The sequence below is a fragment of the Aspergillus pseudodeflectus genome, assembly GCF_044049435.1.
Source record: "Aspergillus pseudodeflectus strain CBS 756.74 chromosome Unknown BJX68scaffold_2, whole genome shotgun sequence".
Classification (NCBI taxonomy): domain Eukaryota; kingdom Fungi; phylum Ascomycota; class Eurotiomycetes; order Eurotiales; family Aspergillaceae; genus Aspergillus; species Aspergillus pseudodeflectus.
Window position 1 is genome coordinate 1,005,455 of NW_027263778.1, and position 27,094 is coordinate 1,032,548.

At 50.0% G+C, this 27,094-nt stretch overlaps 12 protein-coding genes across 12 annotated transcripts in view; 6 read left to right on the top strand and 6 right to left on the bottom strand.

Annotated features, from left to right (window-relative positions):
* The window catches only part of BJX68DRAFT_225118 (SDR family NAD(P)-dependent oxidoreductase), a 1,521-nt gene extending 526 nt beyond the window's left edge, over positions 1-995 (bottom strand). Inside the window, exons 1-3 of the mRNA XM_071038353.1 lie at positions 724-995; positions 484-671; positions 24-175 (exon numbers count right to left, since the gene is read on the bottom strand). Of these exons, the coding sequence (XP_070905099.1) occupies positions 24-175; positions 484-671; positions 724-889 (506 nt within the window). The 5' untranslated portion in view covers positions 890-995. The remainder of the gene's footprint in view (positions 1-23; positions 176-483; positions 672-723) is intronic.
* Positions 996-1,123: 128 nt separating this feature from the next.
* BJX68DRAFT_225119 (Zn(II)2Cys6 transcription factor domain-containing protein) lies at positions 1,124-2,455 on the bottom strand. Its single transcript, XM_071038354.1, has 2 exons — positions 1,967-2,455; positions 1,124-1,909 (listed from the first exon to the last, which is right to left on the bottom strand). The coding sequence occupies exons 1-2, from the start codon at positions 2,288-2,290 to the stop codon at positions 1,151-1,153; spliced, it is 1,083 nt and encodes a 360-aa protein (XP_070905100.1). The 5' UTR covers positions 2,291-2,455; the 3' UTR covers positions 1,124-1,150.
* Positions 2,456-3,341: 886 nt separating this feature from the next.
* Positions 3,342-4,310, bottom strand: BJX68DRAFT_252069 (hemolysin III family protein; the record flags this gene model as incomplete). Its single annotated transcript, XM_071042491.1, has 1 exon — positions 3,342-4,310. One exon carries the CDS (start codon positions 4,308-4,310, stop codon positions 3,342-3,344), a length of 969 nt encoding a protein of 322 aa, XP_070905101.1.
* A 332-nt stretch (positions 4,311-4,642) lies between these two features.
* On the top strand, positions 4,643-5,665 carry BJX68DRAFT_261357 (uncharacterized protein; the record flags this gene model as incomplete). Its single annotated transcript, XM_071044133.1, has 2 exons — positions 4,643-4,743; positions 4,801-5,665. The coding sequence occupies 2 exons, from the start codon at positions 4,643-4,645 to the stop codon at positions 5,663-5,665; spliced, it is 966 nt and encodes a 321-aa protein (XP_070905102.1).
* A 208-nt stretch (positions 5,666-5,873) lies between these two features.
* Positions 5,874-7,373, bottom strand: BJX68DRAFT_252071 (uncharacterized protein; the record flags this gene model as incomplete). The annotated part of the gene is made up of 4 exons (XM_071042492.1): positions 5,874-6,068; positions 6,126-7,185; positions 7,236-7,284; positions 7,334-7,373. 4 exons carry the CDS (start codon positions 7,371-7,373, stop codon positions 5,874-5,876), a joined length of 1,344 nt encoding a protein of 447 aa, XP_070905103.1.
* A 237-nt stretch (positions 7,374-7,610) lies between these two features.
* BJX68DRAFT_225126 (Tvp18 family protein) lies at positions 7,611-9,224 on the top strand. Its single transcript, XM_071038355.1, has 4 exons — positions 7,611-7,773; positions 7,838-7,853; positions 8,118-8,213; positions 8,264-9,224. Exons 1-4 carry the CDS (start codon positions 7,737-7,739, stop codon positions 8,562-8,564), a joined length of 450 nt encoding a protein of 149 aa, XP_070905104.1. The 5' UTR covers positions 7,611-7,736; the 3' UTR covers positions 8,565-9,224.
* A 620-nt stretch (positions 9,225-9,844) lies between these two features.
* On the top strand, positions 9,845-10,632 carry BJX68DRAFT_225130 (uncharacterized protein). The gene is made up of 2 exons (XM_071038356.1): positions 9,845-10,275; positions 10,368-10,632. Exon 1 carries the CDS (start codon positions 9,870-9,872, stop codon positions 10,140-10,142), a length of 273 nt encoding a protein of 90 aa, XP_070905105.1. The 5' UTR covers positions 9,845-9,869; the 3' UTR covers positions 10,143-10,275; positions 10,368-10,632.
* A 157-nt stretch (positions 10,633-10,789) lies between these two features.
* BJX68DRAFT_225131 (uncharacterized protein) lies at positions 10,790-11,480 on the bottom strand. The gene has a single exon (XM_071038357.1). It carries the CDS (start codon positions 11,259-11,261, stop codon positions 10,839-10,841), a length of 423 nt encoding a protein of 140 aa, XP_070905106.1. The 5' UTR covers positions 11,262-11,480; the 3' UTR covers positions 10,790-10,838.
* Positions 11,481-14,427: 2,947 nt separating this feature from the next.
* On the top strand, positions 14,428-17,828 carry BJX68DRAFT_84718 (Aim21 family protein). Its single transcript, XM_071049864.1, has 3 exons — positions 14,428-15,589; positions 15,654-17,143; positions 17,309-17,828. Exons 1-3 carry the CDS (start codon positions 14,650-14,652, stop codon positions 17,456-17,458), a joined length of 2,580 nt encoding a protein of 859 aa, XP_070905107.1. The 5' UTR covers positions 14,428-14,649; the 3' UTR covers positions 17,459-17,828.
* Positions 17,829-18,278: 450 nt separating this feature from the next.
* Positions 18,279-19,331, bottom strand: BJX68DRAFT_261361 (transcription factor SUA7; the record flags this gene model as incomplete). Its single annotated transcript, XM_071044134.1, has 1 exon — positions 18,279-19,331. One exon carries the CDS (start codon positions 19,329-19,331, stop codon positions 18,279-18,281), a length of 1,053 nt encoding a protein of 350 aa, XP_070905108.1.
* An 814-nt stretch (positions 19,332-20,145) lies between these two features.
* On the top strand, positions 20,146-20,990 carry BJX68DRAFT_225144 (ATP synthase subunit H). Its single transcript, XM_071038358.1, has 3 exons — positions 20,146-20,321; positions 20,389-20,470; positions 20,580-20,990. The coding sequence occupies exons 1-3, from the start codon at positions 20,295-20,297 to the stop codon at positions 20,843-20,845; spliced, it is 375 nt and encodes a 124-aa protein (XP_070905109.1). The 5' UTR covers positions 20,146-20,294; the 3' UTR covers positions 20,846-20,990.
* Positions 20,991-22,800: 1,810 nt separating this feature from the next.
* Positions 22,801-26,950, top strand: BJX68DRAFT_85172 (DUF1765 domain-containing protein). Its single transcript, XM_071049872.1, has 3 exons — positions 22,801-24,017; positions 24,074-25,645; positions 25,703-26,950. The coding sequence occupies exons 1-3, from the start codon at positions 23,152-23,154 to the stop codon at positions 26,631-26,633; spliced, it is 3,369 nt and encodes a 1,122-aa protein (XP_070905110.1). The 5' UTR covers positions 22,801-23,151; the 3' UTR covers positions 26,634-26,950.
* The last annotated feature ends 144 nt before the right edge of the window (positions 26,951-27,094 follow it).

Genomic DNA, 27,094 nt, shown 5'->3' on the forward strand with positions numbered 1-27,094 from the left:
AAAAAAAAAAAAAAGGAACGTACGCATTTCCGTGGATACCACTGGTTGAACTGATGTTAATGATCACGCGGGGCTCCTTGTCCTTGACGCGGAAGTACTTTGCTGCGGCGCGAATAAGCTTAAAGGGGGCTGTGTTGTGGACCGCGATCATGGTGTCCCATTGCTTGTCTGTGATCTAAACATTCAGCCAGGTTAGTAAATATATCTTTGCGATGAGTGTGGCCTCGGCGGGAAGAGAGCAAGAGAGAGGGGGAGAAAAACAAAAAGAGGAACAAAAAAACAATACTGGGACCGTGAATAGAGCCAGAGGTCTACTGGGAAAGAGCGACGGGTGTCCAGCACTGTGGGAGACCTGCTCCTTCCTGAGAGTTCGACGACCCTATTGGGAAGGAACGCCGGGAGGAGGACAGAGAAGAAAAGAACGACCCAGCGTATTCAACAGAGGAAAGAGCGACTGGCAGGTGGTAAGAGGAGAGTACCCGCCTTGTGAATGACACCATCCCAGGTAAACCCGGCATTGTTCACAATGATATGAATCTTGCCGTTTCCAAAAGCCGCAGCCTTGTCCACGAGATCCTGGATATACTTGTCATCGAGGATGTCGCCGACCACAGCAATGGCGCGGTTGGGTTCGGCGTCGTTGATGGCCTTGACGACGCCGTTTGCCTTTTCTACAGTGCTCGTCAGAGGAGATTGAATAGCAGAAGAAGAAAGGGTCAGTACCGCCATCAATGTCAGCAACTACGACCTTTGCGCCTTCGTTGGCAAAGAGCCGGGCTGCTTCGGCGCCGATGCCTTGGCCTGCGCCGGTAATGATGGCGACTTGCCCGGCGAGGAGGCCGCGGGGGAAGTTGAGGTGGGCGTTGATCTGAGAAAGGCGGGATGACATTTTGTTTTCTTTGGGTGCACAGATAGGCTGATCAAGTAACGGAAAGGAGGGTGCGCGTAGAGAAGGAGAGAAGAGTCATTATAAAGTGGTCAAGTACAGTATGCTCAAGCTGCGGGGGGGTTTGCCGAGGCCCGTTGCTGCAGTCCCAACCGAGAGCCGTCCGGACGGCTTCAGCAGTTTCTTGCACCGAACAACAAAACATAGAGTAGTCGACGGTTATGTGGTGATTAAGTAGTCAGATTAGGCTATACGTGCAGCGCGCTAAAAGTTGCAGATACATTCTGCCTCAGACAGGGCATGGAGAAAAGTGTCAGTCATAGCCTCAGTGCCTCCAATGATCTGTTGTAGCCAGCCTCCTCCTATTCCCTCTGTGCTCTCGCCGCTTGTCACACTCTTAAGGAGACCGAGTGTCTCCTTGCAGAGCAGGAGCCGTCCTCGGATAAGAAAGCGGCGAACTCGGCGAGTCTCGTCCGGTCCCATCTCGTACTCCCCATACCCTACCGTCTCACAGGGAATTGCCTCCCTGGGCTGTGGAAGGAGCTCGTATGAAGTCCAATAGTCCAATATTTGTAGGATTAACTCTATGGTAGACATGCAGAGAATCAAACTCGTACCATCGGTGTTGTTGTGGCCTTCCTTGTGCCCATTTGGGCACTGTAAGAATCCACGACATATCGCGAGCGCTGCCTGCACTCCCTGGAGCGTCTGATCGAACCGAAGCTGCCCTGGATTAATTACCATCTGCCGTAGGTGGTCGTGATAGAAAACCAGCGTCTCCGAACAGTCACATGTTGGCCGAAGCGCGCTGGGGATGTGCACTGCAAGGGGAAAGCTGGTCAGTCCTTTCGTAATGAACTCCTTTTGCAAGAAAGTCGGCGACATCGAAGCCTCCGCACAAGGGCTGTCCGCCATCGAATCTCCGTACAGCGAAGGATATTCTGCGCAGTCGGCTAAAAACATGGACGCATTAGGCATCTCGCCTATTGGGCTGTCCGGAAGCCTTGGTTCGGGTTGTAGGATCTATGCAGCGTTTAGATGGATGATATCAAGACCGAAAAAAAAGGAAGTAGCAATCACCGTTTCAGCTTCGCTGCGTGGGAACCTCGGGCTGGGTATGGCTTCGATGCTTCTCCTTACAAGATGATCGTTCGGGATAGAAGCAGCCTTGTTCTCTTGCAGTTGACCCAGCTTCCGTAGCGTTGACCTATTCTTGCTTCCCTTGGGTTTGCCGGATCTGTTCGCAACCCGGTAGCGGCAGGGCAGCCCATGGCGGAGGCAGCGAAGGCAAGTGTCCTTCCCGGATAAATTGCATTTCACCTTTGACTGCCTGCAGTTCTCGCAAGCTGTCCGAAGCTTCGGCGTTTCTCGGTTACCGGACGCTGCACCAGAGTCTGTGAGCATCACGCAGCAAAAGTAGAGGCGACCAGGGATTTTGAAAAGTTCTGGAATGCAAGGGCAAAGTAGAATCTGCGGTAAGTCAAGGAGGGAGAATGTACAGCTCTTGGGGCGTGTAAGCCATGTACTGCCCAGCGTATTCTGATTATATATACATATATATGTATATATAATCAAGGCATTGCCGCCCATGCTGCAGAGTTCAGTTCATACTTGGTTGACGACTTGAGCACAGACGAGGTCAGCCGTTGTGAAACCCCAGAGCCCCCTCTGATCCACCAGACATAAAAGCCAGCCAACTGCGATCCAGGGCTTAATCTGCAGGCCTGAGTCCAACTGACACCAGCTCGTTCGAAAGCCAAAGAGAGAGTGACCAATCACTTGGCATCATCCGCTGTTCCTGGGAGAAAGTGAGAGTACCTACTCGCCTCGAGAATCAAGTACGGTAAGGCCGATGAATAAGCTTAGGTGCGACACCATGGTACAAGCCACGTACCAGTGCCGTGGGATCAGAATGCCGACTAGATCTACTTTCCGCGGCCAGCTTCTTTTGTTTTTTTCCCCATTCTTTGGGGAATATCCAATAAAAAGGCCACTGTAGCGACGTACTCTGGACGCATGCCAGCGCAGCATGTGAGTTGTAAACAGGTGCAGCGCGCAGGCAGCAGGGCCTCCTGCCCTTCTCGTTTGAGTTGCGACACTGCAGAGGAAGCGGTGGAATTCACAGGACCCGACAGCGCAGTATTATTGCAGGCTCTCTTTCGTTTCTCATGGTCCTTGGTCGTGGAGTAGGCTTTCTTTCGTTGCCGGCCTCATTTTAGGGCAAACTCAAGTTTACTCGCAGTCGTACAAGTTGTCAGGTCAGCACGAGGAACTCTTTTCTGGTTGGACAAATCTCGTATGATGAGCGTCAGCGCAATATCATCACCGTCCAACATGTATATCACGCCTCAGATTGGATCATTGTAACCTCGGGCCCAAAGTAACGTGTTATCCAACTAAAACTTTTTTTTGCTTGTTCGTGTGATCATAAAGGTTTCTCTTTCTTTGTGACGAATCACATAATAAGCTCTGCGGGACAGTTTTCTGTAGTCCCGCTATGTCTATAATCAAAGGCAGTCAAAAGTCCTGTCAGATGAGCAATGGCTGCGCAAACAACAAGCACATGAAAGATCTGATGCGAACTTCCCCAAAGATCGAACCTCCCTGGTTGCAGCCGTTCGGGGACTCGGGCTGCATAAATCCCGGCACCAAGGATGTACAGAAATCCTTGAAGCAAAAGCCAGCCGAGGCCTATCTGGCGCATCATCTGGTCACGCCCGTACAGCTGCAACCCATGGACCACCGGAAACACCGCTGACAGGCCCATTCCGACAAACATGGCTGCACGGAATGGGCGCCAGCGAGGGGTTCGGAACTGAGGGAAGATCGAAACCGCGACGCAGCCAAGGCCAATCGTGCATATCATCGACCAATACAGCCTCTGCATCTCAGGAACGCAATAGAAGCCATAGTAAACGCTAGGGACGAAACTACCCACTATCAGTCCTACGATACCAATGTAGTCAAACGTGTTCCCAATGCGTGCCACAGTCGGGGAATGGTTCGAGATGGTATGGTAGAACGCCGACATTCCTAGGCAAAAGGCGGCGCCCCCGAAGAAGCAGCCAAAGGCACGAATATCGCCATCGGTGGCGGTCTTATAACGCGGAGTGAGGACTCGATAGAGTTGGGTCGCAGCTGGGACTGCCAAGATTGACGGCAGTAGATGGGTATAGATATTGACGGTCTCGTTGTGAATATATGTCAGGGACTGGAACGAAACGAGAAACGAGTTCGATGCTGGTCGATATCCCGTGTGGATATGCTGATTATCCCGCTGCCAGTGGGGCAGATCGTTCCAGTGAAGAAGAGATCTGATAGCCCGGGGAGGATCTTCTAACACTGCAGCCGCTACAGAAGCTGTCTGACAGCTTCCTGGATCCTTCTGATGGCTTTCGGTGGGACGACGCTGTCGAGGTGGCATCGCGAATAAGCAATGGGAGGGCAGATGCCGAAGGAACCTGACTGAGAAAAGAAAATCGACGAGAACAGTCAGATATGGTGTCTAGATATAAACGTACGTAAATGCCTCAAAATCTATAATAATAACCTCAATATGTAAAAAAGGGGAAAGAAAACAAAAGGAATTGTTGAGGCTTCTAGAAGCCTTCTCTGTGTTGGGGAAGTCTAGCAAACCATTCAAAGCGAGCAAACAGGACAAACATTAAGCTCATATTTAGCAGTATCGCCCGCACTCGCTCCAGTTTCCCCGCGGCAGATCGATGCCCTCCCACAGCCCCTAGATTGCATCGCAGCATGACTGGCCGGGCGCCTCCAGGAAAATGGCCAGGCAGTCGTCTCAAGCCCGTGACAGACTCGCTTGAAACAGTGGGCTTTGTGTCCAAGGGCGATCGCAAGTATGATTCGCCCTGTTCCGCCATGCTTCACCTAACTAACCAGCACCCACTTCGCAGGCTACTAGACCACAAAACCCAGCAGGACTATTACGACAAGATTGTGGCCCGATATATTGAGTTTTGCGCCCGGCATTCAAAGAACCTAGACTCCGCTTGGTTGTCCCTCCCCAGGAGCGCCTCTAACGATGCAACGAAGAACCCCCCAGCCTCCGTTCCACAATCGGCCAAATCCGCTGCGTCACCCGGTCTTACAGCTGCCACAGAGTTGTCCACCCTCCTCCTGTCCCTTCGTAAGCTTCGCGAAGCTGTCCTGGCCACAGCCTCAACTGTTCCTATCGCTTTCTCTCAGCGGGTCCATGTGTTCTCCATCAAAGTTTCCATCCAGGCTCAGCACCCGCCGTCGTACTTTCCGTCCCTTCGCTACCTTCTCGACCATCTTCATACCCCTTCGAACCCACTCCCAGAATCCGAATTAAAAGAATACTTCTCGTATCTCATACTGGATTACGCGTGCCGGCAAGAGGATTTGCTTACTGCCTTTGAGCTGCGCGCACGGGCTCGTAGGCAGTCTAATTTCCAATCGCGAGAAGTTGATCAGGTTCTGCAAGCCATTGCGCATGACAACTGGGTAGTCTTTTGGCGAGTTCGGAAAGAAGTGGATTCTCTAATGCGTGCAGTGATGAACTGGGCAGAGGATCGGGTCCGGCGACGCGCTCTTAAAGCAGTAGGTCGGTCTTACCTCGGTGTTGACATTGCTTGGGTCGTTCAGGGCTGCACAGGGGACCAGTCTTGGACATGGGAAAAGCTGGTCGAGGTGGAGAAGCTAGGGTGGCAGAAAGAAGGCGACAGGATCATAATCCGAAAGCCGAGATCAAAGCCGAAGCCCGAAGGTCCTTTGACGCCAATCCAGGAAACCTCATGACGATGCTTTAATAGTTCTGATGTGATTTGTTGATACCGCATAAGCGTTTCGGAGCATCGGGTGTATGGCGTGTGATAAGTGTGGGCGTTCTTGGTGTATAGAAGGGCAGACCATATGCATATTCATAGAGCACATGTCATTACTTCGTGCTCTTTCATGACAGACTTACTGCACAATCTCCTGTAGAATGTCACTCCCATGATATTGCTTACAACTTGAAATCTGCATTTAGCTTCTCACGGTTGGTATCGCCAGTAACTGGCTGTTCAGCAATAGCTCCAACAAGCCCAGTCTTCAGCTGCACAGACTTGTCAGAGCAAAGCTCGTACACTGTCGCTAAGTTGAAGACAAGGCTGGAGAAAGAGTGCTGTTTCTGGACCAGCGATTCCAAGACTTTGCGTGCCTAAGACGAGGCTCGTTAATCGTGCCCCAATTCAACAGATCGCGACAGGAGACATACCTCATTGAGCTGGCCAGTGTATAGCAAACACACAGCCAAATTTTGAGAGATTGCGGCGTCGTCCATCGCTCTGTCGTTGCTGCCTAGGAGAGACCGCCATTCAAGGGCTGCGTCATCATAACTGCCTTCTGCCATGCAGAGGAGAGGTTTTAATATTGCCCCCCGTGGGTCGCCAATTTCCAAACACAGTTGTCTTGCCGCGTCAACATCGCCAATTGAAAGGAGTAAAAGCACCGCTCTTACATCGGTGATTACATGGTCTGGTTTCGTTTCCCTCAGGCTCTCTAGCGACCTCTTGGCTGCACTGAGATCTCCCATCTCGATCAATGCATTCACCGTCCGTATTCCAAGATCGGATAGTCTACTTCTCCATATTTCCCGTTCGGTAGGGTTCAGATCCGGACGCACTATCTCCCTTCGCGCTTCCAATCCGAGCTCATACAACCCGCCAATCCCCCGACGTGAGTCTCCAAATCCAATACTCTGCAACCTGATAGCCAGAATACGTAGCGGCCACGGCGCGATATGACGAGGGTTGTTTGGGTGGTCATGATGCCCGTCAACGGCCTTTGTTGGAGGATCCACATAGTAGAATGTCGAGCTTAAATCTTCCAGAGCCTTGGATTCTTGAGCTGCAATGACAGTGTTGCCTGAAAGCTCCAGGCATGCCAACCGTGTGTAAAACAGTGCAAAAACATGCTTGATGTCGGTAGGAGAAACAAGTGACGACGTCAAGATAGTACCGCAGAGGTAGGCCGCTGAAAGGAAATGGCCTTTGACTAGCAACGCCTCAAGAGTACCAAGTGATGAAGTCAGGGACTCATCAGGCTTGAGCGATATGAACTCGGATCGCAAAGCATGTGGAATATCGACTTGTGAGAGAGAATGGTAGTTGTCGTACCGAAGAAGAAAGGAAAGGTCTTTTTCCAGATTCGTTGACAGTTCTTCTGGAGCCAACGGATCCAAAGTGCTGAAAGAAGCGCCGGTATACATTCCATAATCAGCTGGTTTTGAGATCAATGGTGTCGAGATCTTGCTCAAGCTCTCAACATTGAGAGGGCTATAGTTTTATCAGCATCCGCTCGGCTAGGCTGAAGATCCAAGCCTTACTCGTCTGGTTGATCAAGAGGGCCTTTAGTTGAACTACGCGGTCTTGAAGCTAGTAAAACAATCAGTGTCACGATTGGGCAGCAGAAAGAAATGCTTACATCTGGAGACATTACGGCCGTGCTTAGTCCCTGCATCCATGCTAAATGTCTGTCAGGAGGTGTAGGGGTTGAGATTTTGTCTAGATACAGACAAGACGGTTGGCCAATGCGGAGAAGTGAGGTTACCCAAGTTGGATCATACCAGCTGTTGCCCCAACAAAGTGACACCGCGGATCCGCAGTTCTGCCTGCAGGCGGTGAAGGGATCGCCGCCGAGAAATGGCAACTTGGCCCCGTTTTTGTTTGTCGCGCCTTGTCTTGCCTTTGGAACATCTGCAGGGTGCTCTTGACTCAACCGGACTTCCTTCTGATTTATCCCTCCAGACTCCCAAAAGCTCTTCACACTACCTGATCGCATAATCCTTATAGCCTGCGATTGTTTTGCTATCTCAAAGCTCTCCAACATGTCTCTTGCAGAAGAGTTCCGTTCGAGAAACTTTAGTACGAGCTTCCGTCTTACCTTTGTTGACTGTCGGCGACAAGCAGCTAACAGCTTTTCTCCTAGGTATCTACGGACAATGGTTTGTGCCCCAAATTATGATCTGTTATTTCTCTTTTTATCACACTGTTGCGCATAATCAAAGGCCTCCATCAACGAATAATGGCTGCCTGGACGCTTTCAACGGAGATGCTTGGCATTGCTTGCTTTCAATGTTGGAGGTCCTGATTGTCGCTCAGATGATCGACAGCTGTTGAACCGCTCGCTCGAGCTCACAATATCTATCTGGAACCTCAAAATCAAGGGGCCACTTTTTCCCTGGACGATTTGCTGATCACGCGATTAGGACGGGGGTGCTGTGCATCATCCTGTGTCTTGCCGTCGGTATTGCCAATATTTTCTCCTTTAACGCGGTTCTCATCATTTTCAGCATCTTGTGCATGTGAGTTGATGGGTTACTTGGTTAGTATGTATGGCGACTAATATCTACAGCATTTCGGGCTGCATTCTTGTCTTCATTGAAGTGCCATTCCTCTTGAGAATCTGTCCTACCTCCGAGAAATTCGATACCTTCATCCGACGGTTCACAACCAACTATATGCGAGCTGCGGTATATACCGTTATGAGTATTGTCCAATGGCTCAGCTTGCTCAAAGATCCCTCCAGTCTACTCGCCGCCGCTGTCCTCCTCCTCATCGCCGGTCTATTCTATGCGCTGGCAGGTCTGAAGAACCAGGATTTTGTTGGCAGCAAGACCCTGGGCGGACAAGGCATCGCGCAAATGATCGTCTAATACAACACCATCGGACCACAACCATGACTTCTTTGACGGCTAGTCTCATTGAAGTAGATGCAGGTAGCACTGATGCTATTTGTCGTTTCTGGGCTGGAGATAAAAAAAAGTCAAGAGGTTGAATGAGGGGATGAGAAGAAGGTGCGCTGACGAAGAATTATACCTGCGTCTTATGCACTATGATTACGATTGACGCTGCTATCCTTGATGCCGTTGCTACGGCTTTTGTACAAGTATTTCATGTTGGTTGAAAGCCAGATCTTGTCTGAGACACGAGTTGGCTCTTTGGAGCAAGCATTCCTGATGCTCGCTTGCTTTATGGACCATATCTGCATCGTTATTCGCCTGTTTTTGTTTATACAAGGCTCTGTTGGTGATGGTTTCTCATGTCCTTGCTGAACCTCATCGTGGCTCAGTGTCAATGTCTGTTATAGCATATACCCTAATACAATCATCCTGGTGATGGAAAGCTGTAAATCACATACCTAAAGAGGGGGTGGACGCATTTAACCGCATACAACTTCTTCCCAATCGAGAAAGTGCACTTCAAACCCTTTGGGAAGGGCTATTTATTGCTGGCTTAGTATGTAGGGAATGGTTCTATGTGATAACAGCCGCTGCCTTGCCCAAACTATAGGCTCTTACAAATTTAAAGCTCCAAACTATAGTCAAACCTTAATGCCTACCTAGGTAGTCGCTACTCGCGTCTGCTTCACGAACAGAATTACTGATTCTCACTGTCTTAAGTCAAGGGCATAACTTTCCATGGTTCTCCAGCTTACGTTGTAGTTCACTAGTAGTAGTATAGCCCTCAACATTTACATATTGACGTCATGGACGAGGGCCTGTCTGTCAAAGGCCGTATGTGGTGGTTGCCAAAGTACGAGTGGCCTTTTCTCAATACATACCAGTAAAACGTATTTGCACACTGGTCAGCCACCTGCAATACAAGCCATACACAGAGCCTACTAGTGCAGTCTTCCCTATACTACTGGCACGTTGTACCTGTCGGCCTTCTGTAAGGATCTGGAGGTAGCTGAGCATCCTGTTTGAACGGGGGCCATACCGCGGGGTAAGGTCAATAGCCTGAATATTTGACAAATAGTTAAATTTACTAAGTGGCAGTGAATTGATGGGCTTAAATATCTTGTATATAGCCGATATCCTATTCTTTCTTAATGACAAGCGACTTTCAATTCCCTCTCTTATACCTGACGACGCCAATAGTACCTTCCACGATTGGAGAGAGGTCCTCGCGTTAGAATATATCCAACCACAAAGGCTAGGTAGCGCTGCGAACATAAGATGAATGCTCGAATACAACAGTCTACTTGCAGGGTTCGACTGCCTCTATATACATTGAGAAGCGACTCTACCGAGGGTAATGCGGGTATGCCTGGAAGAATCCTACGTCATTACCCGAGACGTCCCTCAAGAGTTACCCCGCATTATTTGAACAGCACTACTGCTGCTGAACTAGTACTTTGTTTTCTCAGTATATCAATTTGGACACCGGTACAGAGAATGGGGAGGTTAAAAACGGGTTGGCGCGAGGAAGCAGCGAGTTTTTCCGGGTAAGAGTTCGCGATGCTCGAACCAAGGAAGTATACCAAAATGGTTGATGTGTGTTCTTCATGACTGCCCTTGAGCGAGTCCGCGCTCAACTGTGGCGGCATGGGTTCTTTGTGAGCATAGCCCTGAGCTAACTAGACTTTGTGGTGGTAAGCTTGGTCCTCCAGTGCCCAGGGGCAGTTGATGTGAGTAGATACTAATGTCAGTCATACTAGTAGGAGTACAACGTACCTAGTAGGTAGTAGTATGCTATCTGGGGTTCATTATTTGGAGACATCTTATCTGCAGTATCCCTGTCTCAACTTGTCTTCTGGTTTCAAGAGAACAAAATAGCCAATCACAAGGCCTTAGCTTGAAATCACACTGTGGAATTTGGACCACCAGGGCCACTGGTTGCAGCTGAGCCACAGACCCAGCCCTGTGTATCTCCGTTACTGAAATAAATGGATCCACAGCGTGGCGGTAGAGAACGGGGATCATCACCAGGACAGCCCACATGAGCAGTTTTCTTGCTCTAATTATAACTGAAATTTACCACACTACTCTGCAGGTCTCCTTGTAGTATCTTCTCGTAATCTGTAAGCTATGGAGTGCTTACCTGAAATTGGATAAGAGGTATATTCTTGAACATGCTGGAGCCTTGAACAACGCCACTATACTCATGACTATACAGGGACAATCGTGAAACCCGCCCTGCAGGTTTCAAGCTTGATGGGTCTCGGTCTCGCACCTACTAGTAGTTGCCGGTCCGTGCCAGGCTTTCCGGTTGATACTGTCTGTTTTGGCAGTATTCAAGCTCAACATGATTACTTTTATGCTGTAACAAATGAGAACCACTACTAGAGTGTACGTGTAAGTTTCAACAGGGTACTTAGATGCTGTGTCTTCCTGAGCACTCCTGGATCGCCTGACATGTACACACACTGCAGTGAACTGTATGGGACTACTACCATAGTAGTCTACCAGGATATCAAAATGACCATTCAGCCGATGGATTCGTTGATGGCGTGCTGGGATGTATCCAACGAGTCTGTGCCTGCGCATCACTGATGTACTCTGGGGTAGATAGATAGCAGCAGCCCGACACAATGTGCTCTCCGTGCGGGGCTGAGAAACTCTTAGCATTGATGCCTTGAGCAGTCTTTTGACCAGTAGGCGAGGGGTGTTCAAGAAGTTGCTCGGATGATCACACCGAGTCGCATGCGGTGAGGGCAGCCAAATTAAATATCTCAAAGCTGGCCATTCCCCTTTCTGACTCGCATCCGGCAAATGTTGATGTAGGTAGTAGTGATTGATCCGCGGCCTTAAAATGTGGCTCAGGCTATCTCAACCTTCAAGCAGCACACCGCCTCGCTATAACTTTGAAAGAGGGGGTTGCAGCCAGTCAGATATACTGTGGTTGACCCCGGTGATTTTGTTAGTACGGTGGGTCTATCCTATTTCGGAAATTCGAATTCTGCCAGTTCTAATATTAAAGCTATTCCTAAGCTAGTATTTAGTATGACCACCCTCTGCCTCAATAACTGCCTGGCACCTTGCCTGCATAGATTCTACTAAGCCCTGTAAGAAACTCTCTGGAACTGCATCCCATGCAGCCCGTACAACCTCTCGCAAGGCATTATAAGATAGCTGCTCATCCTCTGGGTATCGTTCTTAAATCCAGTCCTTCATCCAGTTCCAGATAGTCTCAATTAGATTAAGATCTGGTGAGAAAGCAGGCTATGAGATAGGATAGATTCCACGCTCATTCAGCTCATGTAGAGTAGCTTGACCTGTGTGACCAGGTGCATTATCATGCATGAGTTGAAGATAGATATCTTGCCGTCGTACTAGGCGGATATAGCCATCAATAATAGGTACTATTCGATCACAGTACTTTCTAGTATCAATATAGCCCTATTCTTTCTCCCAAAAAAGACATGGCCCTTTAGAAGAGCTATGAAATGATCCCCAAAACATCTAGCCACGCTTCTTAGGAGGTTCAGTCCGTAGGCAAGTCTCTTAAAGTTCTTCACCTGCCTTTCTAGTCACATAGACTCGTTTATGATAGCCTGAGGTAACCCATGTTTCATCAGACCAGAGGATTCGATTCCATTGCTTAATTGTCTAGTTCACATGCTCAAGGGCCCAAGCAAGACGTACACGCTTATTATAATTAGATAGAGGTGGCTTTCGAAGAGCTTTATATCGTGCGTAGCCTCGTTTTTTCAGAGCTCGAGCTAAAGCTGTTGCTGAAACTGGAAGGTCTAGCTCTTGAATAACCTTATAATAAGGTAAGCGCCTGGCCCGCTTTGAAGAAGAGATAAACTCAATAATCTTATTAATATCCTCCTCAGAAAGCTTAGGAGCTTGGCCGCGTGCCTTTTTAGGAGTAGCTTGCTCAGACTGGCATGTATATTAGACTTGTCGATATGTTATTTGAAGTTGTGAGGCAATCTGTTAGTAGATAAGCCTAGCATCCCGGAGGGCTAGAACACGGATTCGATCATCGCGAGTAAGGCGTGCGGAATTCGACTTCGATATAGATTCTGGAGGATCAGGCGTGGTAGGGCGTACGGGGTTTGATGGAGGATCAGGTGTAGTAGGCATTGTAGAGATAGGTAGGTAGTAGGCTCAACACCAGAGGTCTTTGAATTCAGCCTATCTAGAGACTTCCATGAGCTTCATTCAGAGCGAAATAGGAAGGCGGTGCTTCAAGAGCTTGACCGCTTCGAAGGATTCGGACCCACTGTACTAACAAAACCACCGTGGTCAACCACAGTAGGTTGATACAATCCACACTCCACCAGTGGTACGAGCCATTATTGGTTCATCTAGTGAGCGAATTTGACCGCAGGTTCAACAGTATCCGGCTACTCCAGTTACTATGGGCTATAGATAGCCAATGATGAATACCTCTGATAAGGCTGCCAATAAAAGTGCAATCGGGGTGCTGGCATTACCCCACTCACCGGGCTCCTGAATTTGATCTAGGCCTGTGATCTGAACCATGTGCGCATGAGCAGCAGAATTTTCACTTGACAAGATGGTAGATTGAGAGCCTGAAGAAGCATGAGAGACTTTTGATTTTCATTCTCTGACCTGTTGTTGGGCGAGTGAGGAAAATGCTTACAGCCGGGCCGGGTCTAGCCTGGGCATATCAATGATGGGGCCGAGGACAAAGGGAAGTCCTATAACCAAAGACTTTGATAACTTGATAGGCTTTTGGTATCAAGCAGACCAAGTATCGTTATAAGTAATTGTATACTTATCTCTGATCCGAGCCTTGATCTTCTCGACAATCGGACCCCTGAGGTTGTGACTGGGAAACTAATAACAATGGCCATATCTCACATAAACTTTGAGCCTTGAGGTACCTGGGGAACTTGGATGGAGCGCGTACAGGCTAATGCACGCGGGTCTTGAAAATGCCTCAGCTCGAAAAGCTGGAAGAAATAAGGAAAAAAACAAAAAAATTGGCAACCGCAAATTCGGAGCAAGCTCTCATCCGTCTGGGGTAACCAGGCTTATCAAACCATTGGTGACTATACTGTATACTGCTTTAGTAGTCAGACCCTTGTCACAATACATCCCAGCTGTTTAAGATATCTTCGAGATCCAGGAGTACAGCATATCATGTTCGTCTTGAAGTCCAAGGCGTATAATTGCAGTCCTTCAGCTCAGTATAAGAACGGAAAACTTGAAAAACTCTGTAATTGCAACGAGCGCCTCTTGTTGGCTCACAGCCAGATTACAGTCACCATACGGTTTCCAGACCATGGAGAATGCCCTGGAATGGCGTCAGAGCACGTCACGCGATGGGGCAGTGGGCTGTGGCAGGAAGAAAGCGGTTAGGCGGGGTTTATGGCCACCAGTAGTTCTTTCGCGCGGTATTATTCTTTCTGGAGAACAGTCATTCAAAGTCATACATCATCTGCTGCTGCTCCTCCCCGTGCTGTCTGCTTCTGCTTCTTCATTTTATTCCAGCTGTCAATTATACACTTTCCCCTACGTTCAATTCGCCCATTCCACGTTGACGCTTTACCAGGCCAGAAGAGCTGTCTATTTCCTTGCCTGACACTGGCATAGCTATCGTCACAACTTGAACCTTCTCCAGTCTGTTATTTTTACTTCACTGGTGAGCGCCAACCTAACTGTCCCTTTCATGCCCGCTTCATATCCCTTCTTGAGCATTTTCAGACCTTGGAGGAATGCTGTGGCCGTCTTCAGCGATTGATCTGTAAGATCGAGAATGCTATTGGCTTCCTTTTATCTTATCAGGAGCTGATCCTGGCCTGCCTGTCTGCATTCGGGGCGCCCTCCCCTGAAACCACCTTGCAGTGAACATCTGCTGGAAGATCGATGGGATGCACAATCTGAAAGCCTGCGCTCGTAATTGTTGCTGCGACGCTGAAACTGCTGTGCAAATTTGCCTATGCGTTTCCCTGGAGAGTGCTGAGACCGAGTGCTAACCGTCAATCAACTTGGCCTCTAGAGCTCCGATTGACTGCTTCAAAAGATACATATACTCATCATGACAACACAAACGGGGCCCGCTATCCCACCTCGACCGTCAAGGTCACCCCTCGAGAAAGGTGCTACGACAGACATGCCAAAAGTCCCTCCTCGCCCTACACGTCGCTTTGAGCGCTCCGTGTCTCCCTTCAGCCCCAACTATACGCCCTCCCCGCTGAACGAGCCCCCGAACGGCTCGAACCTCTCTCGTACTGTCTCGAACGATTTGCCTCCCCGACCCCCCAGCGTGACAATTCCATCGCTTGGTGAAGAAGGGATCGAATACCAGGATCTGCACGTGGGCAATGGCCCCGACAGCCATCAGCCAGCTCCTACGGAGACCCGCAACGTGGCCAGCGATCTCAAACTTCATGCGCCGCGTCCCTCGCTTCCTACATCCAGCGCTAAGGCCAAAGTGCAGGCAGTCACTCGCACAGATTCTAATCAGGCTGCAGCTGCAGGCTTTGGCACGATAGGCTCACCTGAGCAAGATGAAGTACTCGAAAGACCTACCCGCTCCATCTACTCTGCCCAGGGATCCCGCGCAGCATCATCAACCACGTCTTTTGACCGCCCTCGCTCCATACATGATGAGGAACATGGTATTCCTGAGATTGGCCAGAGGGTTCCAATGCTGGCTAATGCAGGCGATGTACAAGCTCCCTCTCCGAGCCCTTATCTGGAGCAACCCAGTCAGCGCCCTGGTCGTGGCCATAACCGCAGCCGTAGTGGCCGCGAGAATTCGCTGCCACCCGGTAGCTACGGCCTTCACGGGCATGGAGTGCCTGCCAATGACAAGTTCGAGAAAGCTTGGTATGAAAAACACCCAGATGAATACGTCAAGGAGGAGCAAGGTCATTACGGCTCCGGCGTTGGCACACCCCGCCCGGATTGGGCGTTGAGTAGCGATGATTTGAACAAGATTGTTCGCGGTTCCGCTGTCACTGGCTCAGGACTAGGTGAGTCTGCCAACGCGTGAAAACTGCTTCTTGTAGAGGGAAACCTCTTCTAATATAATCCAAGGAACATCCCCTGCTGTAACAGGGACACCAGAAGAGGAGGTCGGTTACCTCGCTTCTGACGAATACAGCCATCGCCTTGCTTCCCCGCCACCAGACTCGAAGAATGATACACGCCCAATTGTTGAGTCGCCGCTGCGTAACGCAAGTATAGCTGCTACCGAAGCACGAGAGCAAGGTAAAACAAGCGAAAAGCCCTCGGTGATCCACATCGATGAACCTTATCACCATCTCCACCACCCCGACGGATTTGCTCAGACACCAGACCCCGAAGAATTTGCCAACAGGGCCAACGGAGAAGAAGACGAAGATGAGCCAATTCTGGCTGCTGATGAGGTCCGTCCCGAATCCGCCTTTCAGCATGCCGCGGTTTCTCCAACCTTCAGCCGAAGAGAAAGTATGGACTATGAAGGCCGAAGTCGGACTCCAAGTGTCAACGAGAGCCGTTCGAATAGTAGAGCTAGCCGTCGTGGCAGTACCTCTGCGCTTGCTAGGTATAATTCGAGAGAGGAACGTGAAGATATTCACGCGCCTCTGGAAGATGTCGAAGAGTACGAGCCGTTGTTCCCGGAAGATGACTCGAAAGAGAACAAGCCCATGACTACAGCAGAACGCTTCAAAACGCGCCCTGACGCGCTCAAGCACCGTTTCCCCAGTGAGGATATCTGGGAAGATTCACCCAACAGCCTCCAGCTTCATGCCACTGTTTCCACGCCCGACATTCCCAAGGAAGACCGCTTTGAGACCCCGGAACAAGAGGCGGCCCGCAAGAACCAATCAGCGAGTATCGACAGCCATCAAGTTGCCCAACGGATTTTGAATACAGAAGAGGCAGATGAGAAAGTTTCACGCCCAGGTGTCGCAAAACAGAGGTTTCCTAGTCGGGATATCTGGGAGGACGCACCGGAAAGTCAGACTTTAGTAACAACGATAGAGCCGTCGGATGAGAAGCAAGCCACAAGTCCGGATGTACCATCAAAACCTACCCTTCCTCGCCGGCCTGAGAAGCGACAGCCTCCTCAGGTGGATGCGTCAACGAAACCAACTTCGCCTATCGAGAAGCGACAGCCTCCCGTCATTCCCGATAGACCCAAACCTCAAATTCCCTCGCGGCCGGCCAACCGCATCTCCCGTGGTGAGGAAGCCCACGACGTATCAAGCAAGCCCAAGCCTGCCGTTCCAGCTCGCCCAGGTGGAGGTAAAATCGCATCTTTGAAAGCAGGCTTCCTCTCCGACTTGAACTCGCGCCTGCAGCTTGGCCCACAAGTGCCCCCCAAGCCGCAAGAGAAGAAAGAAGAGCCAGCGGAGAAGGGACCGTTAAGTGATGCTCGCAAGGGACGCGCTCGTGGACCCGCACGGAGAAAGCCTGCTGTCGACAACTCCAGCAGCCGATTGCCGACGATTCCAGAGATCAAGATTACGGAGACTTGGAACGTCTGGCAGGTCCGTGAGGACGGCAACCTAGTAGTGGGTGACGGGAACAAAGGTGATCAGGTCAGCACAACCGCGCCAGAGCCCTCAGCGTGGAACAATTCAATGGCACCTCCCCTGGCTCGGAACATGACGGGGGATTCTGTCGATCCGCAGAGACAGCCACAAAAGGAGGAAGTCCTTGAATCCAAAACCCCTGAACCTGAACCAGAAACTGAAAAGATGGAGCCTGCCATAGATGAACCACCCACTGCGCTTCAGGCCAAACCAGCCGAAGAGCCTGTTGACCTGCCGTCTGCTGTATCAGATAAGGTCGATAATGTCGCCGAAGCGTTGTCAGCCTCCGCGGACGGCAAGAGAGCGTCGGACGGTGACTGATTTAGCTCATATCAGTTTGGCCGTTTTGCATCTGTCACATTCTCTGCATACGGATTTTATTGTCTGTTGTACCTGTTTCTCTTGTTCGCCACATTATGCCTATACTTGGGCCATAATGCTTCAGCGTTTCTCAGCCGAAGCACTACCACCGCAAAGTAACCTTACCAACTAGCTTTGCTTGTTATGACTTTCTTTGATCTGAATTATGATGCTATCTGCCTGGGCCCTCCTTACCGAGAGCTGGCCTTGTTAACAGATTAGAGCCACAAATACACATGGTATATGACTGTCATTTTATTTCAGCTGTACCTCTTTAATCACAAAAGCAAAATCTGTTTCTCCATTTCTGAAAGTATATATATTGGTCATCAACAACGCTTGGCATCGAACTGAAGGAATTCTTCACCCCACCTATGAGTGATGCAAGGTTCGAGCACTAGATATACGGTCGATATAAGCCGGGCAGGGTCGTGCAAGACTCAGGCATTTATGAAAGGCCTTTTTAGATTATGACACTCATTTAGTCAACTCGGAATGATTAGGAAAGTAACTTGTGCATCTTGCAAATGATCTCGGCAATTTGTTTCCTAAGAAGCCAGTCAAGAAAAGGGGGTAACAAGCGTGATTTCATGTTGAAAAGTGCATAACGCCGGCTACAGGTAGGACGGCAGCCCTGAGTTTATGTATTCTTGTGTTTGGGTGTTTGGGTATATAATGAGGATTGCCCCGCAGATCATAGTCTAACTAAACGAATAAAGGCTGGTGATTCTGAAATTGTAAGAGGACTGATTGATTATCGAAATGATCAAGACGGAGAGATCTAACTGGGGGGCAAGTTTTTCAGGTCGCCCTTCCCATCTTTAATCCACTCTTGATCAACCAAGCGCTCCCTGTCACCATAAAGTTGCTTGTAGGCGCCTCGAATGGTACCGTCACTCACATGGGCGACTTGGGAGATTTCCTTTGCCGACTTGGGATGACCCATCAGATACGATGCCATATAGATGCATGCAGCAACGATCGAAAGAGGAGAGCGTCCAGCAAGATTGCCCTCTGTGGTGACACGGTCCGATAGTGCCACTGAGACGCTTGTAACTTGATACGGTAGGTCGAGCAGATTGCAGAAACGATTGCACAGGTCGCTGGGCTTGGTTGAAGTTGTTGCCGTGTACGTGTCATTGGGATCTGGAACACCGCCGCTTGAGACGACTGCATTGACACGTTCCAGGTTCTGAGCGGTGAAAAACTTCTCTAGAGCCTTGTAAATGCGCCCAATTTCCTTTCTTGTGACTTTGGTGACAGCAAAGATCTCGGTGAAAGTACGTGGAACTTTGCATTGGCGGCAAGCGATGAAAATACACCCGGCAATAATTACATCCTGAGACTTGCCCTTGAAAGCCTTTGCGTCGTCGACTATCTTGAAAAGATATTTTGCAGTGTCGGCCACATTCTTCTGAATTCCGAATCCATCACAAAGGGCACCAATCTCCTTATAAGCAGCAAGAAGAGACTTGTTTGCCTTCTCGCTGGATTGTTTGTTTTGCGCACGGTAAAGATCACGGGCTCGGCCAGAACCGCCACTGGCGATTTGGGTCTCAAGTTGATCGCCATTCAACAACGGGTTCATGGCGTCTCCGACACGGGAAGGATCATCGTTGTTCTGATCATCGTTGGAGAAAGTTCGCCACTCTGAGTGCATATCGATTTCGCGATCTGCAAGAACTAGACCGCAGGAGCCGCAGACTGTCTCGTGGGAGCCTGGAAATTCCAGATTTGGCGGGACCTCTTTACACTCAGGACAAATGACATGTGCTGAGAGGTTTTTCCTCCATGGTGCATTATCTTGCCGGGCCGAAGGGGAGATGGCGGCCATTTTCTTGAACGATCCTGTCGCCTTCGTGTCTTTGCGGGGTTGTTTTCCGGTATTTGAGTTTCGAACCAAGAGCTTATGTTTTCGAACACAGAAACGAATGAACAGTGGCGAATACAGATTGCCGGTTGTATTGCGCCAATAAGAGGTCGGGATAAAACCTCGTTGCTTGACGGTAGAAAGGAACGAGATGGTAGCAGCGGCGCAAATATCGAGGACTTGTATCTCAAGTCACGTCTCTGCGTCACTGCCTTTATTGGTCATGTCAGCGCAGAGCCCCAAGCGATACGAAGACAATGAATCTGGTAGAAAGTAGAGAAACAACGCCCCGATCAAAGGTTACACCATTAGAAACCATTATCTAGAGTCATGTTGCCACTTGAAAGAACATCTTTCTCACCCTGTAGGCTCAAAGGGATGAAAAGGGGTAGGGTATCAGGTTCTTTCAAGTGAGGCTTTACCTTTCTGGATTGGATGCTGATTCCAGGAACCAGAGAAAAGCACGTTAACAAGGGGAGAAGACAAAAGAAAATCTCCAAAGTCAACCCCCAAGACCTTTGAAGCCCTGAAACTAGACTTTCCCGACCGCGAAAAACCAGTCAAGGTCTCCGTGAGCGATATCTCACGGAAAAGGGTCACAGAATGGGACAAACCGCTGCGAGCAAGGTCGTGCAGAGACGAAAGCAGCGAAGCAGTGTCGAAGTCGAGTTTCAAGTCAGGATAGGCCGTGCGAAGCAGCGGGCTGGCGGCGAAGGAGGGGTTGGAGAAGAGAATGAGAAAGAAAGCTGAAGGTGAGGTTCCAGCGTCACTCTTGAGAGCCGCAGCCCGCCTTCGCTGAGTCATGCGCCAAGCCGAAGACTCCCGAACAAACGTCCAACCTTGACTTCCACCTTCGGCTTCACGGACGAAATCATTCCTGCCTCGCAGATTCTATCCTCGAGTCCTCTCATCTCACATCCCGCCACGATGATGTCTCAGTCTCTCAGGGCTTCGGTAAGTATATGTCAATTGACATGCCCCGCTTTCGCAATCCAGTCGTCGTGCCTAACCCCTTTCGCAGCGCTCCCTCTTCACCCGCGTCTCTCGGCAACAGATCCCCTCTGTCGCTCGCCGCACCTTCCTGACTTCTGCTGTCCGTCGCGGTACGTAGCCTTCTACTATACTGCTCAGCAAGCCCTTCTATCTCCAATGATTTTATTCGCTGCCGCCGTGGAGCTTTCATACGACACGACAAACTCTAACATTCTACAGCCGACCCTGTCCAGGAACTCTACCTCCGTGAACTCCGTGCCTACAAGCCTACCCCCGTCAAGCCCGGCGATGCTGAGGCCCACGTCCAGAAGTTCAGCGCTCCCGCTGCTCCCAAGTCCCCCGAAGAGGCGAGCCTTGCCAATGAATTGAGCTCCTACGAGACCCAGGAAGTTGAGGTTGAGGGCCAGGCTGCTAGCGGCGAGGCGGCCCCCGTTGAGGAGAGCTGGTTTGAGGAGGAAGAGGAAGAGACTCCCGCTGCTCACTAGGTTATTGATTAGAAAACCAAGGTCCATAAAGACGGGGCCGATAGACAATGGGCCGGGACTCTGCGATATCTCCCTCTGTTGAGTTCTGAACAAACTTTGTAAATTAAGCCCACTTGAGGCATATGAATTTTCCTTGTGTTGTCAATCCACATCGCTCCAAAGCATAGTAAGAAACCGTTGCTCGTACTCATACCTTGGAGCTACATGGTGTAGCGACTGGGGTGAAAATTGATAGCATCTGTGATGAGAAGATGTTCTAAACAACCATTGACATAAGGATAGGCTTGCTTGGAGACCCCAACAAGTCTGATAGTATTGTATGTCCGTGTATGGTCCCACTTGCGTAGTAGTAATAACTTGGCTGTGCAACCCGTAACAGCCATCGCGCTGCTGAAGGCGAAAATCCGTAACCTCAAATTCTTGGCTGACAATCAAGAACAAGGGAGAAAAGCGAAGCGTCACACCGGCCGTAGGAAACGCCGGCATTGAACAGACATAGGGAGCTCTACTACAACGATAGCGGCTATGGCCAAAGTAAACCTGACATCTCGAGACCGCTAGACTCCCTAGTTTTGCTTCGTAGGCGAGTGTCTCGGATACGTAGGAATCCTCACTCCGCCTTCTCTGCACGACGATGCATATCTAGTCGATGGTTATGTTGGGTCCATCGGCAACCGATGCGGTGCATGGCAGGCTGACCAAAGAGGATTTGAATAGGGATAATTAAAGCGAGCCAAGAGGAAATTTAAGGCAAGCGCCGTCAAAATCCAGAGTGTCAAGCACTGCTTGCTGGTCAGGTTGATCAAATTCATCAAGAGCGTTGGAAGTTTGTACGATTGAGGTGGTGGAATGTTGCTGGTCGCCCGGTTCACAACAGACTAGTTGTGGTCATGCACCCGTGAGGCCGTGCAACATTCTCGGAAAGGGCTTTGCCATTGGGGTAAAGTGTGCTGAAGAGCTGGGCTTGTGAATAGTCTCTCGATAAGACGTGTGATGGGTCAGAAATGGCGCAAGCTGGGCTTCTGTTCTGACAGCAAGATGACAGTCCATACCGGTGTGGAGGTAGAAGGACGATTCCAGCTCGAACGACTGTAACCTTCTCGTAGAGTTTGCAGGCTAAGTGGTTGCGCTCGCAACGGGAGAAGGAAAATACCGTTACTATTATGGCCCTTGCAGCTGAGCTTGCGCTCACATACTCGAATCTCGAGACTTGACTCTATTCTCGTCGAGTTTCAACCTCGCAACTCCGTGGGTGGTACTACTGTCTAGTACAGGACAGTACGGCGATGGAACTAGTAGTACTAATAGCAGCTGACTATTGAATTGACGCTGTTGCCGTAATGGATAAGACCCAATAATGAGATTGAGAAGTACATGATCATTAATGCTTTATACGGAGTAGAAATGTTGAGTTTGATGGCGTTTGTTTGGGTTGAGTCGGAGCCGGTGGCGGTGTCCTTCACAGCCCTCACAAGGCTCCGAAGCTGAAGGAGGACAAGATACCCATGTATAATCCGCAACTCCGCCCGCAGCTTGGTGATTCTTTCAGATCTCAGACACTCCTGCGAAGATAGACCCTGCCATTTTTTCCGAAATACTCGCATATTGGCAATTGAGGGGAAGTGTTTGCAACGAACGGCCCGGGGTCCGGTAAGTAAAGTACTGGTATTACAGCCTCCACGTCTCTCCCTAAGTTTCGCTGTTTGTGGCCTTCCAACACTCTCATCCTCACTCTCCCTTTCATTTCACTCGTTTGATCTTTGATTTTGGCCTTCAATGGAAAGGGGGAGGGGATAAAGAAGAGTTCTCCATCCAGTCTCACAACCTCTCTGCCAATTTAATCAATCGATCGCTCCTCCACCGTCGATCAACCGCGCGCCTCCTACCTTCATCCAGCTAACCTTCTCCGTCCCTAGCCTGCAACGAGTTGCGATCCCAGCACGGCGTTTCATTTCCCCAGGTTTCGACTTGAGCCCCTCGCTGTTTCCTGTCGACCGCCGCACCCTATTGATTTGACAGAGTCACTTCGCAAACTTGCCGCGCCTGCATCTACTCTAGTATTGCCATCTTTCCCTACAGACCTGACCTGTCTTCCGTCCGCCGTCGTCTTCCTGCGCTTCGATAAGGTTTGACGGAGCCCTTCTGCACATGCTATAATCTCAGCGGCCTGCGATCATTATTACATGGAGGAGCTGGGTCTACAAACGCCGACAACACTTACTGTCCACCCCCGGCCGGGGGGGTGAGCTACACCTCTCCAGCTGCGCTCTTCGTTGGCATCGCATTCAGCCTTAGATTCCCTGACCATGTCTTCTCCCGGGCCCCAGATCACAAACAACGCCCATCAGGATGACCCGAACGACGCATTATCCCGCGCTGCGAGCTACAATAACCTTACCGAACTTCCCACCTCCGAACCAGGCTCACCAGGTCTTCGAAGGACTTTCTCCGATCTGACATTCCAGAAGCAATCCGGCTCCCCATCAAAAGAAGATGTTGCAGCTGGAAAAGATATCTTAAGGCGAACCTCCCTTCGCCGATCTAAGGACAAACCCACTGTTGCTGTTTCCCGATTCACTGTCTCTACCGAGGACCTGACGACCGATGTACCTCCCTCGGAGCCGCCGGAACCTCCAAAGGTCCCGCAGACTAGGGCTCCATCCCCCGTCGCACGTCCTTCCAAGACTCGTGGAATGTCTGGGAGGCTCGTCAGCTTCGCGCGAAAACCCTGGATGTCGAGCTCTCCAAACCGATCTACCTCCCCTTCCTCCAAAACCCCGCGTCTTCGGACTCTCCAGGGAGAAGATTCGTCGTCGCAAACCCCGTCATCCAGGAGCTCCGGAAGCTTAGAATTACCCCCCAGTTCCGACTCTGCCGCCCCGTCTCGTAAGCGAACTATTTTGAACAAGCGACCTCGACGCCCAATGGTTGCCGTTGTGACCCAGAGCCGCGCAGAGAGCCCGAGTACCCAAAGTAGCCCTTCTCCAAGGTCACTATTAGCCAAAGGCTCACTAGAGAGACTTACAGCGTCATTCAATGTCTCCACGCCAGTCCTACCCCCAGTGCCTAAGGCGACCGCCAGCGCCACAAATGTCTCTGGAGGATCCGACCCCGCTCGGAAGAAGGATGAACTCTGGAACGTTTTCAGGGGCCTTGAAGCCGATTTTCAGAAGTATGCTGATCAGACAATATACGTGTTGTACTACGTGATGCTGATGTTTCTCTCAGATTCCAGACCAAGTCTAGCTCACTGAAAGCGAATGTCATTCGATCCTCACTTCTGCCCTTTCTCAACCGTCCTCACCCACCTACAAGCCTCAGAGCATTGAGGCCCGAGGACCTTGACCGCCGAGTAAACATACTCAATAAGTGGTGGATCGGATTGCTGGACATGCTGAATGGAAAGCACAACCAATCCATTTCAGGTACAGACAGACCAGTGTACTTGGAAGCAGTGGTTGGCATAATGTCTCGACCCGAATGGAGAGTTCCCTTTCCAATACCCTCGCCCGATACACAACTTCCAAAGCCACTCAAGCGCTCTGAAACCTCCACTTCAGAGGCCTCTGAAGCGTCGTCTGGTTCAGACTTTCTTGTAGAGTCTATACACCATAACATAAGGAACATCTTCACACAGAACTTGCTATCTCAGATGGCCTTTGTGGTGGAAAGGATGTCTATGAGACACGCTCCCGCTAGTTTGGTGGCATTCTGCGGTAAAGCTTGCGCCTACGCGTTCTTTTTCTGTCCAGGCGTTGCGGATATTCTTGTCAGGCTCTGGAATGTGCCACCCAATATCTATCGGCGAGTGTACACTGAGTCTCATGTGGACAAAAGCAGTGGCCTCCGTGCAATGACCCAAGGACTGGCCCTGAACTTCCCCCCAGCTCTACGATCCTTGTCGTTTCATGCCCACACAGCCTTGGCCCGGTATCTTCGTCAGAAACCTGATGCTCCTTTGAACACCACTCAAATCCAGTGGCAAAGCCCTTGGGTGTCACGGTGGTGCGGCAGAGACACTGATCTTTTTTACGTGTTTGCCAAGTACATCCACCTTCTGTACGCCGACGCCATACCATCTGATCTTGAGAAGAGTTTGCGCATCTTGTCCCCAGGTCTGCTTCCCATTCATGCCCAGATTCTTGTTGTTCTGGAAGATACTCTGTACAAGCAATCGCAGCCTCAATTGCAAGATGCATCGCACAGCACAGCGGCTATCACTTTTGACGACTTTATTGAAGGGGCTGACGGATCTGCATCAGCTCTGCCACTGGGAACAGCCAACAGTCATCGTTCAATGGCCGAGAATCGTTTGATTATATTGCTTCGAGACTATCTTTCCGAGTCCTCGGTTGAACCTGATCATGCGCGGCTATTTTACGCCGAGTCATTTTGCATGATTATGAAGACAACCGCACAGAGAACGTCTTTGTTTGATCACAATGCCTGTTTCCTGTTGTGTGACTTTGTTGAAGAGGTCATACCAATCATTGCGCGATACTCTAGATCCATGGAAATGGACCTATTCGACTGGAAGTTCTGGTTGGAAGCTTGCCGCCAAATGATGCAGAGCCATAACTCACTCACCGAAGTCCGGGTGTTTTCATTTCTTTTCTGTGTTTGGGGTACTTGGACAAGCTCAGAAGAGAGAAAGGCTGACCTCTGCCTTGGCTTTCTGCTTGAAGAGCCACTGTTCTATCATTATTTTAGTCATTGGAGCCCCATGGTGCGTGCATATTTCCATCGCCTGCTTTGTTGGAGATTGAGTAGGTTCAATGAGGACCCATCGCCGCTTGACTCGTAAGTTTGAAGACAACCCTATCGCTGAATGTACTGTGCTAACGATAGGCCCAACAGCATTATATATGAAACCTTATTCAACCGGTTGCAGCGTATTTGGGAATATTATCTAGCTGTCCAGACCAGAGCAGAAAATGGTCACACTGCGCCATTGTCTTCCGCTCCCTGTACTCCGGCGCCAGGGCGTCGCATAATCATTATCCGATGCGACAATCCAATGTCTCCCTCGAATCTCTTTATATCCTTTGACACCGTCGTTCCTCCACGGGCACCGAGTCAGGTATCGAACAGTAGTTCCGCAAGAACTAATGCTCTGCTTGACGCCCCAACGACCCAGAAAAAACGCTGGAACATTTTGAAGGCTGTGTTTGGTTCATCCAGATCCACTGAAGAGTTATCTCCCAACAGCAGCTCTGACGAATCGGAGACGACAGTTTCGGATGGCCCTGTGGCTAACGAGAAAACCACAGATGGCAACTGGCGTCTCTCTAATGGTTCTGCCGAATTATGCAGGCCAAAGACCGCGCATCAGCCCTATACCTTCAGATTCTCGCTAGAGTGGATGGAGCGCCAGCAATGGCCCAGTAAGAATAAGCGACTTTATAGTCCCAGCCTTCCTGTCGCTTCTCAGTTGCACCTTCAACTTCGGAGATCAACGCTCAAAGAAGATGATTGCGATACAACCTCGGACGAATCGAGTGAGGCTGAAGCCGATGAAGAGAACGAGAAGCAGGAGGATCTGGTTTCGGATAAAAATATACGTGCTTGTAAGGCTAGCGCCGAGACTAAGGAGTTCTCGAAGAAGGCTCCATCTCTTGCAGCTGATGATAAACTTGCATCTAGCAAGTATGCAGGTCGTGCTCTTGCGGAATGGGCACAGATTGTGTCGGAATGCGACAGCTTCTTCTCCCGGCGGCGTGATGAGGGTGTGCCCTGTGATCGCTTGGTTGAAACCCCGACGCTGGGCGTTGATGGGTTTCGAAAATAGTCCCGGCTTGATAGTATCGCTTGTCACCAAATCGCTGTCACCAGCCATCGCCTCCTCAAACCTTAACTCAACCTCATTTCGCCTTATACAACTATCTCTCTCATTTCTCTCTTCAATCATTGGCATATTATGGGCAATAACCGGATTTCTCACCTCATATTCTACTTGCAACTCAGGATGGGCCGGGCAAAGCATTACATGCGTGGATCATGGTTTCAGTTTCCTTCTTCAATCCCTTCCCTTGATTCTCTACAGATCCTTTCTCCCCCTACCTTGTATATATCACTCACCACCTCATACGGTACATATCAGGTCATTTCACAGGCGTCACAGATGGATACGGCTCATTGGTGTCGGTCAACTTCTCTTCTTACATTCCCTTTTTTTTTAATATCTAATCAGGAGGTTAGATGGTTGAGGTGCTTCTGGAATCAAATGTTCGATTTATCAACACACTTGTT